Raw genomic sequence first — 14,013 nt, forward strand, 5'->3', positions numbered from 1 at the left:
TTATAAATTATTGTCCATTGTTTCTATTTCACGGCTCATTAAACCGCATTGCTGGGAATCGTGATCTCTTAGCTACGCGTTTAGTTACATGTGTAAATGATACGAACCTTGTTGTCTATTAGCATTACGTGTTATCTGTTTAAGTATATTTAATTTAAAAAGTAAAACGTATTTTTAAATTAATTATGACAGTATTAATCTAATATGGCGGACCTTTCAAACGATCCTCTGAAATCCACTTTTAACCAGTTCATTTTATATTCAATTTAATATCTATTAAATAAACACACGATTAACATCTTTTGAGTAAGAATAATACTAATATTTGCACTAAACATAATAAGGATCATTATGTAAGGGGCATCCCATAAGCTTAGTATTTGTAGCGTAGCCTTATTGATCAATACTCCCGGTTTCCTACATATCCTGTCTAGACAACGTCCCTATTTTTAGCGTTAAATTACACAATCAATACATTTAACCCAGTAACTGAATTTGATTTTTTAACTACAAATGCAATTAAACCTAAAATGAGTTATCGTATCTCATTTTGTCGATGAAAAAAGTTTTTTTGTTAGTCGGAGTAAAAAAAGTTTTTTGTTATCACATAATAAGAGAATTATCGTATTTTCATTAAAAGTCGATATGTACAAATATATCTATCGGTTCTCCGGACGTTGTTAGTACCAAGGGAACATTTGACAGGAAATTGGGTTATCTCAATGTTAGCTGAGTTGCCCTATACTTCCTTTTAATATTAATAATTTAATTATTGCTCCAGGGGAATCTCGTTTGTATATGTGATTTGGCACAATGGGGTTCAATTTGTAATTTTTATTCGCTTCCATTGGTATCTACTATTCGAATATTTTTGTTGAAATAATATTGCTTTTTTGATACTCTAATTATTAGAAGTCGAAATTATTATTAATATTACTATGAAAAGCTTAATATTTGTCTAACCAGAATTTATTTTATACATTAACTAATGTAATACGATATTAAGTTTTAATATCCGAATAAATCTTGCATAGCTTAAGTATGAATGTAAATTATTTGCCCTCCTTAGGGTGACTCAGTTGATTTCACTCCACGAACATCGCAGCTTCGGCAAATAATCGGGCCATTAATTTCAGATCGAAGTTTATACTGAGAAGTGATTAATATTTTACCGGAACTGAGCTTCGGGAGCCCGTGTTTTTGTTAGACTTTTTATATTAACATCGCTTTATATTAAGTTTGTAGACCGTAAACATTTTTATTTTAAAAAACATTTCATTGAAAATATAAACTTGAATTTGTATATGAGTAAGAATTTTTATGCAAGAGAACTTAGGATAGTAATAATAAAAACAAAATAAATTTAGTAGAGCAATAGAATAAATTCAAATTTTAATCAACATTAAATCTGTAATAATGCATCATGTAATTCAGTCAGCGATATATGATCTTATAAATGCGAATGTTTGCATGGATGGATGGATGTTTGTTAGAAGGTTGCACTTTGTCATAGATGTACAACATAGTCTGGAAGGACACATAGGCTACTTATTAAGTTTTTTTAAATAATTCCGCGCGAACGGAGTCGCGGTCGATAGTAGATCCTAAACTTTAAATCATAACTTTTAGTACTTGCTAATTTTAGATCTACAAGATGTATTTACGTCTATTATTATACAATTTTACTGTAATTTTACTCGTAATGAGTCACTTGGCTGGAGCGCTTGTGAAACAAGGCGCGATTTCTGAACAATTGCTCACGCTTAAGTTGCCACATCTTACTTATGAAACAGAAATATCATGATATTGACCTTATAATGTTTCCTTTGATCGTTTTAATAAGCGATGTGATAGTACAGGCTGTTCGTGACCTTGTTGGTGAACGTATTGGGATAGTGTGGGTATGGCACTTCGCCTTGTCACGACTTGGAGTATACTATTGCTTTTCTATGCTATAGCAGTTTGTAATAGACACAAGGCTTCTTTCATACCAAGTATTATTTATATGAATTGGGGACTATTATATTATACAATATTTATAGAGTACTATGGAACTTTTTCGACAAATAATACTGGTGGTAATTCTCTTTAAAATAAAAAGAAAACAAAGATTTTTAAAATGTTATTCTAAAATACATATTTCTGAGCTGAGAGACATGTTCGCTTCAGAGATAACGTTTGAAGCTGTAATTATACTACGCTCACGGGTCGTTAGCTCGTACTCAATGATAATGTTACGCTGTAGCTACCATCATTTTGGCTTACAAATTACTACAATACAAGCAATGAAAAACTAAACGTCAATATCTTGGTTTCTATATAAAAAAAAAAAACAAATGAAGACTTAATTGAAGAAAACAATACTTTATTGTAATAACAACTTAGTACTTGATTTTTTACTACATTTTTTTAATTATATGAGCAGATATTTTAGAAATGTAAAGAGTTACATACGTAAGAAATGTAATAAATCTGGTTATGAAATTAATCAATTTCAATAGTCTACTATTTTATCTCAAATAGTTCATCAATGTTCACTTAAATAGTACGTCAGACGCAATTCTATTATCTTATTTTATTGTTTACATAAATTATCTTGTCATATAAACGTGTGGGTAAATTGTATGCTGCATTGTATAAGTACATTCAACCTATGAAAAGCGGTATTCTGATGCAATATATTTGGACTTAGGTTTTTCATAAATATCAAAACATTACTTGGTTCAAATTGCGCATTTTAGCGACAGTCAGGAACTCGACCTCTTTCTTTCAATAGTCAGATTCGCTGCGGGTACTGAGAGCAGTTATAACGACCCTGTCGCCCCTCGTCAACATACATTGACAATACGTGTCTAGAAAATTAAAAAATACAAAAATAAAGCTTGAAACAATAAAGTTAGTAAAGAAAAGCACAGTATGTATATATAATATACGTGTTCATGTATGTTTTATTAAGAATTTTTCATCATTACATCTGGCTCTTTCTTTATTTATGGTAGTAGAAAAACACTTCCAACAAAAGTTGTAGAAATACCATTAAATAATTTTTTTACATTGAAGAAATAAACACAGGGGACAAAGAAACTTTTTGTTACTCTCTTGACCAACGTTTCATCAGTCGCCATGGTTTCTAACGTCAATTTAAAACAAAAACAAGCCTTGGTTCTATAAAAGCAAGCATGTCAGATTTGAATAAGTAACCTACATTGCAACGGAAAAGCGACATGAACAATCATTAATATGAAAGTATCATGTAGGCTGATCGGGTCATGTGGGGCAACCTTTATGCTAACGGTGTAATGCCTTGAGGTTTTTACTTCGTTAGCCATCGATACACTTCAGGCATAGCGGTTTAAGACATCGCATAACGGCATAACTCATATCATTTTGCTTCTTGACTTCGTCCGCGCGGAATTATAAAAATACTCATTAAGTAGCCTATGAATTCTTCCAGACTATGTTCTATATGTGTGCCAAATTTGAACACAATCCGTTGAGCCGTTCTCGAGATACCTTCAAACATCCATCTATTTAAACTTTCGCATTTATAGTGTTATTAGTAAGATGAGAAGTAAAGCAATGTTATATGCTAGAAGTAACATATGTTTGTAAATGTGTACCACTACCGTCTTATTATTAAATTTATTCAGACGACGTCGAGCGAAAATAGTCTGTGATAAATAATTTAATTAGAATCCCTTTCGGAATATCTACTGATATAATTATTAATCTCGGATGGAGCGGGAAAGCTTTTTAATTTAATGTATATTGTTGACCTGGTTCAATCCATTTCCATCTTTGCCATTTTTTTTAACAAAGTTTTATACTTAACTACGTTTAGCTCAATAGTTAAAAAGTTAAAATTAATGTTAGTAAATTTAAAAAAAAATTGTTAACTTTTTCAAAGCAAAACAAACTATTAAACCGGATTGGATATTCTCGTGCACCTGAAAAACTGATATTATTAACTTTGGAAATATTTTATTTGGCATGCTTTTAAGTTTTAATTTTTCAATTATCGAACAAATTCTAAAAGATTTCTTTGTATGTATTTTATATATTATTGTCATTCAAAATTGTAAGTAAGCATTTCTTATGTGTAGCTTTACGTTTGTAAATAATTGTCGCCTCACGACACTAAAGTTGATGCTTAGTGTCGCAATTAATCCCTTTCACCGGAACAAAGTCTAATGACGCAATATACTTAATGTATTTATTTATCTTGTAACCGTGTTACCGATATAACATGATGTTGTAACTACACTAATAATAATTTAAGCTTAACTTAAGTATTTGATGACAAGTTATTGTGATGTTTAAATCAATATTTAATAATATATAATAAAACGTAAGATTGATTTTATTTTACGATAAATTAATTTTTTTGTCAAAGATTTTTTTAAGCTAGTGCTATCTATTAACTATTAAGTATGCTAAAACTTAATTATTTTTGTGTACTTATTCTTTCTAGTGTATCATTCTTTCATCTCTATAGTGTATTATTCTTTCTGTACTTCTATATGGTATCATAATCATTTTACATTTCCATCAATTAAATTTCACGTAAATTTTAATTTTTTTTACCTACAATCCTCCGGAGTACCGGCAAGTTTTTGTAGTAAGGCTGGCTGTCCATAAACCTGTATCGGACACGAAGAATCTCGCTCTTGACGCTTTGAGAGATAGTATATACATCCGGTATTAACAACTTCGATGCTTGAGATATATTACGTGATTAATAAAGTTTGTAGCAAGAATATTTAATGCTAAGATTTAAGATACCTTAATGTTTTGCTATTTCATTGTCAGTTCTGAGCTATTGAAAGATATTTTGGAAAGTTATTTACATGTATTGATATCCAAATTTAAAAGTTATCTTACTATCTTACTTAATATTATAAATGGGAATGTTTAGATGGATTGATGGAAGGATGGATGAATGTTTGTTTGAAGGTATCTTAAGAACGGCTGCATGATATTGCTGAAATTTGGCATAGATGTAGAACACAGTCTGGAAGAACAAACGCTTCTTATAAAGTTTTTTTTTTAATTCCGCGCGGACGGAGTCGCGGGATATTTAGTTGGTTCATAAAAGTAGTTGATTTCAAAGCGTAACTGCAGTACCGGTTTGGTCCAGCGCCAACTATATCCGTCCAAGTCTTACATTTGTTAACGCGATAAGAATCATTTTGTGAAAACCTTTAGAGAACACATAAAACCACTGGCAAGGGCCTCCAGCGGAGTCCAGTTGGAGCGTCTCCAGAGATAGGACTGACTAAATACCGGCGAATTATTATCATTATGTAAATATCTGAGTGCTATCTTTGTGATAAATGTAGCGTTCCTTAACTAAATGTCCTTAGAGGTGTTAATTAACATTTAATTTACAAAATACATGAATTATTAATAAGGGTTTATGGAACATTTATATCAAACAAATAATTTTTAGACATGTATTATTATTTTTTGTTAATACATTATTTTTTTATTTGATTGAATGTAAAAATGTCTCATTTCGTGTGCGCGACTCATAAAGTAAATCCTTTGCATCCTACAATGTCGTAGTGTAAGTAAAAAACGTAACGTGTTGTAAAGTATTTAACATTCCATTCCGCAAGCGACGAGCAAAATTGCTTTGATAATTCCTCTTTGGATAATTCGCAGGAACTGCGTGTGAAAAATATGTTCTCGCTGCCATATTGACTCGTTTTGTTCCTGTTTCAACGCACACTTACGCGCTTATAGACAAGTTAATACAACACACATAGTTATGCGTCGTTTTTGTTCGGATACATGTCATTGAATGTGTGCATTGTTTGAACAATTGTTAATTGGCTATTCCTGCATATGATTCCTAGTAGACATCGCAAGTTTACTTTCTGATATTAAATGTACTTATAAATCACATTTGAATTATAAGTGAGTTTGTAAAATTCGTATAGCATAGTGCGTGCTTGAATTTTTAATCTGATAGTCAAGTAGAATTTAAGTAATTACGTAGTAATTTAAAAATAGAATCTTCTTATCACGAATCGGCGTAAAGTTTAAGGTCATTCAAAAAGGGTAGTCAGAGGCTATTCTACTTTGCCATTTTTATTTTAAATTGAAAAGAAATGATTACTAAGAACGTTCTTAATATAAAATTTTCTATAAGGCTAAATGTAAGATCGTAACGATAACCTTGTTAGAATAATACTTTAAGTGAAAGGTAAACACTTTGTCATTGTATAGGCTTTGTTGAACTATCGACATCATCGCTGTTTCATTTTGTACTTGATTTTTTTTTAAAATAAAATACAAAACAAATTCTTATGTACCGTGTATTATGAGCTACATTTAACATTTATACTTCAACTAGTTGGAGTAAAATGTTTTGAGTTGAAGGTCCCTAGTTCAACTCGATACTTTCAAAGCAATGTAACTTTTGCGGTTATAATTTCTGTTATGTTTATATTTAGATATTTTCGCAGTCAATAGGTTTATCAACAAATCCTGTGTAAACAGAAAGTAAACATTAAAGATTCGTCGAATCATTAAACTTCATTTAAAACAAATAAAGCTACTAAAATGTTTTGAATGTGTGAAGTCGATTAACGTGTATAGTCGCTGAGTCGACATTAAAGTGACCACAATGACGAAAACAAATTTACGGATGTTCAAATAGTTTTAAAATAAACTTAAATTTTGAAAATGATAATAAATACCCATTACTGTTTGATTCATGTCAGAAGTTTTTTGACTTACTATTTAGTCAGGCAAAAGTAGTAGGAATCCTCCTTTTTGAAAGTTTTATGTTCCAATTAATTGAAATATTTTTGTTCACAAAATATATTTTAAAACTAAATTTATTATGTAAAGGAAAATGAGAACAAATGTCCTAGGAATTGAATAAATTTAGACAGCGTAGTAGATGAACTTGCGCAGGCGCTGCCTTGAATCACGATTGTGCGAGTTAGTCACGCCGGCCCCAGCTGCCACTGCTGCGCGGATCGCGTTTCCATTCCTCAAATTGTGATTTCTGCTCTGAAAACTTGCTTATGACTTACTGCTTACCTTTGTTGTCTAATATAAATCTTGACTATATTTCTATAATACTGTAGTCATAGTGTAAGAAAAGTAATTGTGGAAGAAGTCAGTTTTATACATAAACGTAGATATTTTCAAGTAATTTTAACGTAATATGAATAAGATTGAGTGCTAGTAAAGTGCGGAATTAAGATTTATTTTTATCAGTATCTGATAAGAATAATTTTAGAGTGCCTTTTATCTACTTCCGCGAAAAAATCCATGACCATGATAATTTCATTCAAACCAAAGTCATGCACAAGGTCGTCCCATATTCATATCTTTTTGAATTATATACCTTATCATTCACAGACCAACCTTCTTCGTGAATCATATATCCATTGAAAATGTATACGTAAGATATGTTTTGTACATAAAATTCTGTCTGGAAAAGAAATAATTAGCAAAGCGCGACTTTGTACATTTCTTTATGTTAAAAAGAAAGTACTTCATGTAGTAGTCGAGTAGATAAATCGGGCAGTATCTTAACGATTCATCTCGTGTACCTTACGCATAAAACCGGCTCGAGTGAGCAGCGCGCGCTGGGTCGTTCTCGTTCCGCAAGCTTTGTCCACGTTCCGCCCTGCAAGTCGTAATAAACGTAAGATCTTATTCCGCCGGTCCCTTCTCGCGATATCCGGTGCTTTATGCCTCTTTGTATGCGACCCAACTAAAACCTCCTTTAAAGGCATACAACTTTTTATTAGTTCTTTGGTCTTTGCTCCGGTTATTGGTATGCAAGTGGTTGTCTAAATAGACGTAGAAATATTTTTTAAGAACGCATTGATTGAACATTGTATTCTACTTTCATGTCAGGGATTTGATTCGAAGGTTTGATTAAAAAAGATTATGTTCATGTTCGGGTGTTTTGGCCTTGTACGTACGTTAATTATAACTAAATTAACCTAGTGAAAATTACAAATATTATATTTTTTAATTCATTATTTAAAAAAACTGGGTTACAATTAATTTTATTAAGTAAATTACCTTCCGTGACAATGATGTTAATTTCAATTAGATTACTGCGTCTATAACCATTAAAATAGCATGGTTTTTACGCTATTACATTACATACACTAAATAGTGATAACACCGCAAACCTTGAATACGATTTCTACCTAGTAGTTACTAATTAATATGTACATGAGTGTTAATTTAATTAAAAAGAGCCCCAGCATTTAAGGGTAATTCATACGCGCAATATTTTAAAACCGTCAACGTTTTCTACGTTTAATTTTCACGGAAAATATAAGCATTTTGGTACTAATGATCGGGTTAGCGTTCTCGGTCGTGTGAATAGGTTCTTATTGAGTCAGTCACCTATTTGTTGACGAGCTGGGGTGTGTATTAATATATTTGTTACCCACCGACCGCGCTCGAACACATGTGCAAAATACATTTACTATTAATTATCATGTTCCTTTGAAGTTTGACTCTTCGTGTTCTTGTTAGTGGCCAAACTTGTACTACTATTGAACCTCTTTCACAATTTACATTTCTTCATATAGGCTAATGACATGGCCTCATTTTATGATTGAATACGAATATGTGATTGGTTATTGTTCGCGCATAATCTTATCGTCCCTTCGATAAAACTAAATTATACTTGTTTCAAGCGATCGATACACCTTGCCAGTGTTCCCATGATTTAACACGCTGGCACCTAGCTAGCTTATACAAATCAAGTTTTACGGCTGAATAGTTAAATTAAAATAATAAAAAAAATCACTAGCGTCACAGTCACGGAAAATTGATTTAAGTGAATTGTTAGAAGTTACTATTTATATCAATTTATGAATAGGACAGTAAAGATTGTACAGAATAAATATTGTTTTACCAATTATATCAATGTGCTTATACTTCAATATAAAATTTTAGGAAGTGGTGAAATAAATTAGTGCTTTGTGAAAGTTACTACATGTATAAAAACGAAATGAAGGACTATTCATCAGGAAATAATTTCAAGTGAAACGAAATCCTGTGACTATGAAGCGTGACGTCTCATCGGTGGCCAGGCTGCCGTAAAGTGCCGTGTATCCGCCGTCGCAATGGCCACCATGTCGGGCGCCCTGACCCCCAACGCCCCCACCACCACCATCGACGACGAACAAACGCGTCGACGCTCAGTCTTTTATGTGCCATTGTTTGAAAGTTTCGATAATTACCTTCCCCTCACAGCCGAGGAAAAAGAAGCGCTAATATGCGGCCAGAACATTGACGAAGTTCCAATAAAACCGAAAAGAAGATACGCGACCGAGAGGTTACATTTGTCATCTCGTGGCGATTCCTCGATGACAGAGAGTGAGGGTGAAGTTAATACATTCAGTCCTCAGAGAAGATTGAGACGACCGCTGTCTTCTACCATAAGCTCCTATGAGGCATTGGCTCGAATTGCACAAAGAGATTCCATTAGTCCCCGAATAGCAGCCGAGAACAGTCCGCAAAGACATTCCAAACCTAGACTAAGAAGCACGACTTCATGTGAACCTCGCTATGATAGAGTATTTTCTCCATTAGGGAATTCAGTTTCGCACAAATTAAATAACTCAACCTCCAGTATCGGTAATAAGTTAACTTCTAAGAGTCCGATTCGAAATTCTAATTTATCATTAATACCCGACTCGCCAAATATGCTCTCACCTAACAAAGAAAAATCTAAAACGTTGCCACAAAATCTTATTGCTGCATCGCCTATTAGAGGCAGCAGTAGCTCCACGTCTATCTTTAGGACGCCTAAAATAACTGTCACACCGGAAAGTCCAAATAAGAGTCCAGGGCGAATGTCCGGACTAAATTTCATCCGGCGATCGCGAAGCACGAAATTATCGCGAAGTAACTCCTTGTTACGTAGCATCACTGCGAGACATATAGAAGAGGGTTTAGACGACAGTGTGGCAGTGGTAACGGACCTTACCGACGATTATGATAAGTTTGTGGACGACAACGGTGGTGAGACTGAAGTTATCGGAGCTCTTATTAAGAAGAACGAAGCCGAGGTCGCTAACAGCCCGCTGAGCCTACGTCGAAGCTGCCTCGATGTTGACGACGAAGTCGGTGTTCATTCTGGTAAGACTTATACATGCATTTATAATGTTCAATATCTAGGCTCTACAATATCTATTTATTACCATGAATATACCATAAGAAATGTTGCAATTCATGTTTAGAAGGGTTTTAGAAGTGCTGTTCCTTAACAACGGTCCTATTATAAGTGACTTAACAGTTTCGTTCTTCATTGTTACTAAACTATTCATTTGCTAGACAATACTTACTAATTGCGAGACAAAGAGAGGATGGTTCGCGGAACATTTCTAACAAGACGTTATGTAAGTATCAGAGGGCATCATTGAAAACATGAAACCATTAAAATCTTTTTAGATCGTATCTTTATTGTACCATAAATTCTAAATATGATATTTTCTGCTTTCTATTGCAGGGAACAAGATAAAATCTTATAAATCAATGAATACTATATGAGACAAGGGTCTCAGCGCAAATCGTGATTTACTCTGGCGTTGTTTATTGTGACCGAAATATTTGTTTTGTTAGAAAATATTTTGCGATATATCTTTTTACGCACTTCCCAGCAGGCCAATGTAACAGTTACTGTGATATATATTCGGAACGCGTTGTTATCGAAGCGTTCGTTCTTCCCTACCAAAAAGGTGAAACAGTTCATTTAACGGAACCATTTTAATTGTAAAAAACTTAGCTAATTTCTATTTGCTGACGTTATGTTGTTACTGATTTTTCTACTAGAATAGCCTCTCCGATTATCGATGGTTAGATCAGCTGACTTTGCCAGAGTCATCACTGCAGATCAAATATCATATAATCTCGTTAATTATTAGGTTCTTGTTGCATTTTTTTAATATTTAAACTATCCAAATATACTGCACTATACAGAGGGTTGCGACTGGGAGGGATAGTTTTGAGTGAAGACGCATACATAAAAAGAGACGGGATTGCGGGAGGGAGAGCGTCCTCAGAAAAGATGGATGGATTGTATAAATAATGATATAATAGTAGATTGATTGGAAGTCCATGCAAACAAAGATAAGGTTGTTTACCTCATACTGCGTCATCTAAAGAAAATAAATTGTTACTGTGTAAATACAAGTAAGTGAAAGTCAATATGTTTTTAGATACAATTTTGGTTGGGATCACATTGTCTCTTTCTAAAATATCGCAGTAAAACCGCTCTTTCACAAAGCAAGAACAACGAGACGAGCAAGCGGGCAACGAGACAAGAATAGCAAATGACGATCGCAATTCATTGGGCTTTGTAGGTATTAAATATGACGAAGGGTGCTAATAACTTTACGAACGACAAATTTAAATTATTTTTTCGTTTAATTAGGTCTCATAATAATAAAAAAATTGGGTTTGATGCTAATAAAAAACTGGCATCTTAGAAACTGTGAATTTATTAAAACGTAAAAAAGTTTCAGTATATCTGGTCATAGAAGTGGGTAAAGGAATTCATACCTTGATATTTATTTATATTGGAACTGTGAATATTTTTCTTTAAAACCATTAATCAAACCTCTACATATTGTTTTGGGTACAAAATAATCATTTTTATAACATAAACAAGGAGAAACCTTTTACTGATTGCGCGGCGTGGCGCGGCGCGGCCTATCTCGGCATGTTGCACGCACTTCCTTGTGGGAGTTTATCAACGTTGCCTTATCAAAGTAAAGCATTCGTTGAATGTTCACATACACATTCTAAAGACATTTACGATTTTTCTTTCAATTACCGATACGTTAAATTCCACAGTGTATAAAGATTCAAGGTTATACTTCTTGTATATTGTTTCCCTCGATATTTCTCTCAATCAATAGTGAGTTGGTTCTTTGAAACGTGTATTTTTAATTAAACAAGACTACAAATGAATGAAAATATTGCTGCTGATATGTAGGTCAAGTTTCACGGTGTTAAGTCTTACGTCAGTATTATGATAATTACGAATACATTGTTTTTAGTTCGTTAAAAAAGTTACAAACTGTTGGTTAATGCGAACATGTTTTATTTATTACAACACAGATATACTTATCAGTAGTTACATACTTTGCCTATTTATGGGAAGACCGAGGTACAAATTCCGATGCTGCAGAGTGAATCATTAAATTTATAGAATTAGTTGTCAGATATCACGAACCAACTGATAAGGAATGGATTCAATTTTATTCTTCAATGTCCTGTGATTTATTACTCTCTAGCGGTTGAAATAAGTATTTTTTTAATAATGAGAAGTTTTTGTTCGCTTTTTAACCACTTTCAAGTACTTAAAAAGTTCTGTAAGCTCTTCAAAGACTTCCTGCTCGGTGTTGCGAGGTTGCAATAATTGCTTTGGACTGACTCACTTTTACCGGGCACTGTGTAAGCTCGTCGGTTTTAGGTCAATGACCTCTTTGAGGGTGCAACTGTCGTAACTTTATCTATTGGCGACATTGTTTAAAGATAGGGGCGTGTCTTTTCGAATGCATATTAATTTTTCAACTATGACTTGTATAAAGAGTAAAGTTGGTTTACAAACTTGTTAGAAAATGTTTCTTATAAACCTAGCTATTTTGTTTTGAATTTTAATTACTTTTATATCTTAATAATTTAACACAAATGGAGACTATTTGTGTACGAAATTATTAAGTGTAATAGTTCAGAATGTTTTTAAATTACTTAACTTTTATTGTGTGTTATACAGCAACTTGTAAACTAGAAACAGGCGACCGACTATCGGAACTTGATCAAATCGTGCGAACGTGTTGAACGATGTTTGTTAGAGCTTGTGTGCCGTAAGTCAAAGTGCGCGACAACTTGACATCCCTTAACGACCACAATAACCTAATGGGTTCGTATTGACATCTGTTGCTTTCCCCTAACGAAATAGCATTAGTTTGGAGAGAGTGGTGCAAAACACGTGGCGTAGCAAAATAAAAATTTTTTGTTAACTTGTTTTAGACAAAAATGCAAATTTTGTGTTACTGAAAAAGTGCAAAGTGCCACTATTTTTGCACGTTCTACTTATAATTTTTCGTGGCACCGAGAAAGAAAAATTTTAACCATTTTAAGTTGTTCAGATGTATTTGGTCGTTTGATTGATATATCTAATGTAACATAGAGTATGTTAAATTAAAATTCTTTATATGCTATTTCTTAAAATATTATAATAATTTCGTTAAACATTTTTTTTAAATACACGACCTTGTCGGCCCAAAATAAACAATATAAGAAATCTATTTTTTTCCATATCGAATCGATTAGCATTAGAATCTGTAATACAAATGTTAATACCATCGTTAAAATTATGTTCCTTTTCTCTATTTTACGATAAAATCTTTAACATGTTAAAAGTTGTTATTAACATATTTCGTGTCACATTTAATCAATGTGTTTTAGGCAAACGACAAGCTTTATTTTGATAGAAGAAAGAATTGCGTGTTCCATATTTTTATATGCTAATGCAAAGGATGAAATATTCGTGTTGTTACCTAATCAAATATGTTACCAAGGTGATGCCGAAAAAACAACACGAACTCTAATATTCTTACACATTTTAATAACTGGATAAATAAGGTTTCTTATGTATGATCATTGCATCTCTTCTAAATATTATTCATTACATAACATCAGTCAGGCTAAATTGCCTGTTGGATATATTGCTATAAGTATTATGTGCAGAATTCCGTCAATAGCTTAATGGTTAAGGGTACGGATATCCGATCACGAGGTCGGGGGTTCGAATCCCGCCATTCGACTATTGTCGTAAACCATATTCTAGCACAAGCCTAGAGCTTAGTTGGAATGGTAAAAGAAATATTAGTAAATTAAAGAAAAATCTGCTAATATTCACTAAAAAAAAAAGAATTTAGACCAAATTGTAAAACACGTCCATACTAAAATAATGACAGCTATATATTTTTTTAATTATCGTGCATGTAGAAA

At 32.9% G+C, this 14,013-nt stretch overlaps 1 protein-coding gene across 14 annotated transcripts in view; it reads left to right on the top strand.

Moving 5' to 3' along the window:
* Positions 1-14,013, top strand: part of raskol (Ras GTPase-activating protein raskol) — a 116,767-nt gene that overhangs the window by 92,132 nt on the left and 10,622 nt on the right. For 3 of the 14 annotated variants that reach the window (XM_013311330.1, XM_013311328.1, XM_013311327.1), the window contains exon 2: positions 8,944-10,131. The exons of the other annotated variants lie outside the window; for them this stretch is intronic. In XM_013311330.1, coding sequence (XP_013166784.1) covers positions 9,114-10,131 — 1,018 coding nt within the window. In that variant the 5' untranslated portion in view covers positions 8,944-9,113. The remainder of the gene's footprint in view (positions 1-8,943; positions 10,132-14,013) is intronic. 14 annotated transcript variants of the gene reach the window in all.

The sequence above is a fragment of the Papilio xuthus genome, unplaced genomic scaffold (genome assembly GCF_000836235.2).
Source record: "Papilio xuthus unplaced genomic scaffold, Pxut_1.1 DF827680.1, whole genome shotgun sequence".
NCBI classification, from domain to species: domain Eukaryota; kingdom Metazoa; phylum Arthropoda; class Insecta; order Lepidoptera; family Papilionidae; genus Papilio; species Papilio xuthus.